Source organism: Telmatherina bonti, assembly GCF_933228915.1.
Source record: "Telmatherina bonti genome assembly, chromosome: 15".
In the NCBI taxonomy this organism is placed as follows: domain Eukaryota; kingdom Metazoa; phylum Chordata; class Actinopteri; order Atheriniformes; family Telmatherinidae; genus Telmatherina; species Telmatherina bonti.
Genome location: NC_136613.1, coordinates 17445833 through 17453903, shown reverse-complemented (window position 1 = coordinate 17453903; position 8071 = coordinate 17445833). Strand labels below are relative to the sequence as shown.

The following is an 8071-nucleotide window of genomic DNA, read 5'->3' as shown; positions in this document are numbered from 1 at the left end:
AATACAGGTTTATACATCTATTAAATGTAATTATTAAAATAATTTTGACATTTTAAGTCATACATATTAAGGCTACATAGGTGAGACATGATCCCTGGTATGACTCCTGACTGACACATCCTGCGCATGGTGAAAAAGTATCTGGTAGAAATCCAGTGATTTGTTCTCAAGAAGAGTTAGCAGGGCCTGTGACCTTATTAATCTGTTATTAATCTGTTTTGTTTTATTGATCAGTTTTGTGTGTGCACATAAAGACAGAGATTAGACGTATTTACTGAGTGGAAAACAATATGTGGAATTCATTTGATTCGCTCAAGTTTTCTGTGGAGATTTTCCTTTGAGACCCTTCATTAAATCTCTAAATCATCAGCAGATGAGACAATGTATGACCATTTCAGCAAATGCTCTGTGACATTTGTGGCTGCAACACAAACTAGTGTGTATATGTGCAATCACACTGATGAGAGTTTTAGCTTTTTGCCAACCTGTTTGCTGCTTTCCGCTGATTTAACGCTGTTGCAGTTTTGGGGATACTTACAGTACTCCTCTGCTTATCTCAACATGTCAAGAAAATCCAGCAATTTACAAATGTTAAGTTTTCGAATAACATGCTGTCTCTTATGTGTTAAGTCCCTCCTCTGCACTTCCTCCCTTGCATTTCCACTCAGGAGTAGACATCTCCAGCAGAAAGCTTCCCACTCTGATGTGCTTTTGTGAACAGCAACTGTGAGAAAGGAGCAGACCAAATTGTCCAGATTTTTTCCTAAAAATGTCCACCGTTATTGTCATTTTTTGCTAGGGATACCTAGTTTAACAAGCTACCTTGTTAGAAAAAAAACAAAAAAACTAAAGTATCACCCAGATGAACTTCAGTTCTGCTTTTTTGGTCAGATATTTGACTTATGTAAAATTAAAAAATTCTATCTTATTCAGATGTAATTCATAGCTGAAGGCTGAAATTGAGTTTAAAATGTTAGTTACCATTATTAGCATTAGTTGACATAAAATAATAAAACACAAAAAATAAATCAAACTTTGAGTCATATTTTAGATTGAAACAGTTTTAAATGTTAATTTACTAATACATTTTCTGCCCTTACTTGTTTGTTTGTTTTATAAATAGCTGCTTTTGTACAGTAGGAAGAAACTTCTTCATGCCCTGCAGCAACTTTTCCACTCTTCAAACATCTGTGGAATGACTGAAAGATCAAACATTCCTGCTGAATGTTTTTCTTTCCTGATCCAGGAAAGTTTGACTAACCTCCCCAATAAAGACATTTCATTGTGTCTTGTCACTCAGTGAGTCACATTGCTCACATTCCAGCTAAGTGATACAGATATGATGATATTCACACTGAGTACAAAGTGGTGGACACTACTGACAGCTAGAGGACAAATTTTCATGTAAAAGTCACTGTTTGAGTTGTATAATTTCTTTGCTATTCACTTGCAAAATGTTTAATGTTGTATTGTCAAGTCAGTGAAAGTTCACCATACATAACTGCACACAAAAAAGATGCACCAATATTGATGTGCCAGGATGATAAAACTACTGTTCCATAGATGCATTCAGGTGGAGGTTGAGTCATAACTGGTCATTTTTCATATTAAATTGCAAAAACAATTCATTGTGGTGATTCAATGTTCCTGTACAGGATGATACATTATTTTTTCTATACAATACAATCATACAATAAATATTTTTGTCAGAGATCCCATTTATAATCTCAGTTCATTGGTTATTTCAGTGCCTTTGCATGCCAGCCATTAATGCATGCCTGAGATAGCTTTAAAAGGACATTCCTGTCACCATTTAGAAGGATAAAATAAATAAAAACCCATCACCTAAAATCAGAAACAAGTTAAAATTAAATCTTTGCCTTGTTTTGAGCCCCACACACAGCTGAAATGAACATTTAGTGATGCTTCCTACTCTGACAGGATAGATGGCAATGCCCAGTGTTGCTGCGAGAGGACATAAACTCTCCTTCAACCTTGCCTGAGCTGTTAGTTCATCACCCCTCTTCTGCTCTCGGTTGCAGCAGTCCAGCTGGAGGATCATGCTACAAATGTATCCTCTGTGTCCATTCTTTCTTAAAAACTGTGAATGCATGTAAGGAAGCTGCATGCTAGAAGCTTACACGTTCCACTGTGGACCCAGTGCCCCATCAGTAGGATGTCCATGCTGGTGTGGGAGCTTGAGGCCTGCTCCCATACATCCCCACTCTGGCTTTGTTGATCCTATTGTCTCCTGCGTCACCACACGTCGCCCTGCAAATAAAGGCCGTCTGGCTCCAAGCTTAAATATTGCAGCAAACTAAAAACCAACCATCAGAGCCGATTCATTCACATCTGCTCAGTGGGGCGACAAGGACAGGGCTTTAGGTGGGAAAGAGGGCAGAACAAAGTTCACTTTTCCCTGCTGGGTGCCAAGAGAACGGGACAGGACTCAACTCTGCCGGAGCCGCAGCTGTGGCAAGTAGCCCATTTGATTACATTTATCCTATATCATACATTACAGAGGAGGGTACATGATGTTACTTGTTGACATCTTTTTGACTGGATTAATTTAAAAGAGTGGTTTGTAATGTTTCTGAGAGCTAAAGAGAAGTAATATTGCTGGTGTTCACATTTATTAATATTTATGCTTTACTGTGTGGAAAAAGTATCCATCAGTACCAATAGATCTTTGAAATGTTCGATTCATTTTTTCCTTTTATATATCCATATAAAGAAAACAAAATGGATTCCAGCATGAAGAATATTCAGCAATTTATGAAGTTCATTTTATTCTGGATGTTATTTTGAAGGACAGGCAGATGCATTAAATCACAGCTTAGACTTGATTTTCTAAGATTTTGAAGTTTCAGTTTTTCTCTCCTGCATTGCTTATTTTTGACACTCTCTTTTCTCCTCCCCCTGTTGGTCCTGCCTACCCCACCCTCTCTATCTGACTGCACCCTTCGTGTCCCTCCCTACTCCACCCTTCATTCTGCAGTGCTACGGACCGATCATGGGTGACTGGAGCTTTCTGGGTAATATTTTAGAGGAAGTTAACGAGCACTCTACGGTGATCGGCCGGGTGTGGCTCACGGTGCTCTTCATCTTCCGCATCCTCATCCTGGGCACAGCGGCAGAATTTGTGTGGGGTGATGAGCAATCTGACTATGTCTGCAACACGCAGCAGCCTGGATGTGAGAACGTGTGCTATGATGAGGCCTTCCCCATTTCCCACATCCGTCTGTGGGTGCTGCAGATCATCTTTGTGTCCACACCGTCTCTGGTGTATGTGGGTCATGCTGTGCATCATGTCCACATGGAGGAGAAACGCAAAGAGCGCGAGGAGGCCGAACTCAGCCGGCAACAGGAACTGAGTGAGGAGCGTCTCCCTCTGGCACCTGACCAGGGAAGTGTTCGCACCACAAAAGAAACCAGTACCAAAGGAAGCAAGAAGTTCCGGCTAGAGGGCACGCTGCTGAGGACCTACATCTGCCACATCATCTTCAAGACACTGTTTGAGGTGGGTTTTGTGGTGGGCCAGTACTTCCTGTATGGCTTTCGCATCCTACCTCTATATAAATGCAGCCGCTGGCCCTGCCCCAACACAGTGGACTGCTTTGTGTCACGCCCAACAGAGAAGACTGTCTTCATCATCTTCATGTTGGCAGTGGCTTGTGTCTCACTCTTTCTCAACTTTGTGGAGATCAGCCACTTGGGCCTAAAGAAAATTCGCTTCGTCTTTCGAAAGCCAGCCCCAGCTCCAGCCCCAGCCCAAGGTGAAGGGTCGGCCCCCCTGCCGTCACAAGGAAAAAGTCTACCCCCCCTGGCTGTTCCTTCTCTGCAGAGAGCAAAAGGCTACAGGTTGCTGGAGGAGGAGAAAGCTCCCCCTGTAACTCACCTCTACCCTCTGGCTGAGGTTGGCATGGAGGCTGGCAGAGGGGCCCCACCCTTCCAGGCCCTGGAGGAGAAGGCAGAGGAGGTTCTGCCCATGGAGGATATCTCTAAAGTGTATGATGAGACTTTACCCTCCTACACCCAGACCACTGAGACAGGGGGGGTGACATTACACGAGGCTGAGGAGGAGGCAGAGGCTGAGGAGATGCAGCCACCACCAGAGGTGGAAGCAGAGAGGGTGGAAGATGTTGTGGATGAGTATGTGGAGGTTGAAGAAGCTGTGAACGGGGAGGGGGAAACTCCAGCCGAGGCAGAGATGGAGGCCACGGATACGATAGAAGACAACAGACCGCTGAGCCGACTGAGCAAAGCCAGCAGCAGGGCCAGGTCTGACGATCTCACCGTATGAATCTGTGAGAGAAAGCACATGAACACCCGCACACAGAAAAATGTTCAGCATGACAGAACGCACACACCTAACTCAAGAGGATGCACACTCTTGAACAGGCAGGACAGAAAAGCGAATGAAAACCAACAGGGATAGATGAAGAGTTTAAAGACAGAAATCCACTAAAGAACAACAAAAAAAAAAAAAAAACACAAAAAAACAAACAAAAAAAAAATCTGAGTGTTTGTGATATAAACAAAATACCGTAAAACGTAGAGGTTAATGAGGGAAGGAGTAGTTTTTTTTTTTTATCAAGTGTGTTCTTATATTTAAAAAACGTATATGGAAAGGACACAAGCGGTGGGGAATGTTTTTACTTGATGAAAATCCATGTTCAATTTTTAGACATCTTTTCTATTGAAAGATTTATAATCATATACAATGGAAGAATAGAAATTTTTACATGAGGTTTGAGTAGATAGGAGGAAAGAGAGCTATACTTGTGTGTCTGCACATCAGACTTTCGGTCCCATTCCTATAGGGACAGACTGCAAATGCAGCATCTAGCTTTAAGTCTTGCAGGTAAAAGGGCTCTTGCATAGAAAATACACAACTGCCGGTAGATTTGCAGGTATATAGCTCTTTGGAAAAAAGGAAGAAAAGTCCATTTTCAGGGTGAGAGGAGCGTACCTCTTTTGCACATTCAGAGGTTTCAACTCTGCAAGGCCTTTAACCCTCACAACACCTCAACTATGCATCCATTTACACAGGATTCCTTTAAGTGAAGAGAGATGTGCATTAGTTTCAGAGCATTTCTCTCCTTTTCATGTTTATATACCATGTAGCGCAGCCACAGCTGAGTTAGCAAGGAAAAAAGAAAACAAAAAAGAAGACCACAAGTTGAATGTCTTTTTCAATGTCATCCTACATTTTTTTTTCAGTTTAGATTTGCTTATGTTATGTAGCCTTAAGAAATCCGTGTATTGTGATATCAGCCGTTTATGAAAGACAGCGGTGCTCATTTTGCCCTATCAGAGAATGAACTATAGTAGTGACCTCAGGCCAAATCCTCTCTTTTCGTGCTGTACAAACAGGCGTCCGGGCGATAAAGATCATGCACCATCAGCACAAAGCATTGTTGGCAGCGAGACAATAAAAGAAACCAAGCTCATCAATGAAAACAAGCATCCTTAATGTGGCTGTGAACAAAAAGAGAGTCTTTTAACTTGATTTTTTTTTTATGAGCAATGTAGATCCTCGTCTAACAAGGAAACACAATAGTTGTAAGCGCTTGTAAATTCAGAGAAAGAAACAAACAAGGGAACACCCAACTGTACATAATGCCCTATCTCATGTCTAATAATGTACATATTGTGCAGAGGTGCTGATTTGACTTATTTTATGACCGGGAGTAAATACAAAAGCTTTTAACGTCATTAAACTTATCAAATATCACAAACTTAATTGAAAAAACAAGGCGGTCCATATGGGAGTTTGAGCATCTGTGCAAGTTAAAAGTACTTCTTTTAAAACCTAAGCAAGTGTTTCAATATAAAGAGCATTGAAGTTTGCCAGGATTTATAACAAATTATTCCATTCTTTGGCTTTGTGTAGTCAGACTGGACAGTTTCCTGTGCCTTATCTGTAATGTAAATTCTCAAATGTGGTGAGCATGTTGGAAGTGGTTATATTGCTCTGGGACCTATGTGAACTTGATGTTTTGCAATTTATTTATCTTTTATTTTTCATTGTTTTTATTTTAATAGCTTTGTTTCTGAATGTGACCCTCTGCACACACAAACCCACCCAACTGTGAAATAATGTCTTTGCAATGCAGCTGAGTTGCGATGCATAAAGTTGCATGTTTATAGGCATGAACGTACTTACACATAGCAGGTTTGCGCCGTTATGTGCCTTTACATAAATTCACATGGCTTTAAGTCAGATCTGCACACCTCACACTAGGGATTTTGAGGGTATAATCAAACAATTCAGTAGAAACTTAGCAATGGAGACAACTTAGACCCCCATAACTTTCTGAAATTCTTGGATCCAGTGCAACTCATTAAAGCAAACACAATGTTATGATCAAAGCGTGACGTTGGTTCTTTTTGTACATCACTTCGGAAGTGTATGTATTTTTTTGTATTTTAAGACTGTTGCATTGCCTGTATGTTTGTAAAAAGACACACTACTTGGAAAAAAAAAAACATTTTTACTAACTTGTAGTCTTCTCTGCTGATAGATGTGTGGCAGTATCTTCTTTTGGAATGTGAAGCGACGCAATAAAAAGTCACACGTGGTCAAGAAGTGTGTTGTTGGCTTTTCTCTGCAAAAAACACACATCTTGTAAACACAAGGTAAAAGTGGAAGTCTATCAACTTCATTTTAGACAACCAGAAATTTCAGATTTACTGTCAGATTTACATGAAAAATGAATCTGCAGAAATCCTAAATGATCAACATGAATAAAAATAAAAGTTACATTTAGAACTTCTTTGCAAAATCTTAGATTACATCTTTAGATCTTATTTTATAATATAATTACATAGGGCTCCTTAAAATGTTGAATTTAATTGTTCTTTTGGGGACAGATTATTTCTCTATAATTTCCCCTGGTTTCTGTCAATTACATGCGCTAAAAATGGGTAAAAATGTTGGTAAGACTATTTGATTTAATCCCAGCTATTATGTGCTAATTTGCTGTATGTAGAAATCCTTTTATTGAGTGGTTTAATCTGGCAGAATGTGGACTCTAAAGACAATTCAGGAATTAAATATCCATCCCCGCTTAGTCTTGATCCAGAAAAAATAACAAATTTAAAATAATAAAATCTTGTTTCATAAAATTCTATTTAAAAAAACCCCAAACTATTACGTTCCACAACATTTTACATTAAAAAAAAAAAAAAAAAGACGAATGGCTTAATTAAGGAGGAAGAAATACTTTACTTTCCCCCCCCTGAGCTGCCCACATACCACATTGGAAAGGTGTGCATGTCCCGTATATCCTAGAAGCTATGTTGTTAGGGCCTCACGCCTCTGACGAGGTCACCTAGTTGACCTTGGTCTTTAGGTATGGGACCAGACAAAGTTTGGTTCAAAAGACTTCTATGATGAAGAACATTTGAGTTAGCATCCCTTTGCCCGGATGAGGGTCACCTGGGCCTTCTGGAGTGTCTATGCTCATGAAGTCAGGCTCAGCAACATGTCCTCCCCAAGCCTGATGCCTGTACAATAAGGTTCACTCTGGTGAAAGAGCTCTGTTCAAGTCAGAAACTTCTGTTTTGCACTGAAGTTGCAATGTACTGTTATTTCATTATGATGCCACTTGAGGGCGCTGCACGAAACGGGATTGTGAGGATGATGCGATGCTGTTGTCATGAGAACCTTTTGGTTTGGATGAAACCAAAATGAAATGAATAAATAAGTAACAAAAACAAAACAAAAGCTACTCTTGAACAAGAACACTGTAATGTAAATGTGTGCATATTTAGTATATTGGAAAGTACACAAATCTGTTTTCAATCTAATCTGGAAAATATTTAAACTAACTTTTCTCAGGTTTGACTCAGACGTTTGGATCAGAATTAAATACATATAGTGAATAAGTTAAATGCACAACTCAACAGATGAATAAAGAAATTGTGTTGTCATGTTAAACAAAGGGACTATTGTAGGGAGGGGAAAGAGAAGAAAAAAACATTGCACTGCCTCTAGCATTACACAGTAGCACCAGTGTCCAAGTTGACTTACAGCAGTCTGACATTAAATATTGATGTCGTTTCC

The 8071-nt window shown here is 39.9% G+C and overlaps 1 protein-coding gene across 1 annotated transcript; it reads left to right on the top strand.

Moving 5' to 3' along the window:
- Window positions 1-3004: 3004 nt before the first annotated feature.
- Window positions 3005-4303, top strand: LOC306766139 (gap junction alpha-8 protein-like; the record flags this gene model as incomplete). The annotated part of the gene is made up of 1 exon (XM_079253750.1): window positions 3005-4303. Exon 1 carries the CDS (start codon window positions 3014-3016, stop codon window positions 4301-4303), a length of 1290 nt encoding a protein of 429 aa, XP_079109876.1. The 5' UTR covers window positions 3005-3013.
- Between the last annotated feature and the right edge of the window lie 3768 nt (window positions 4304-8071).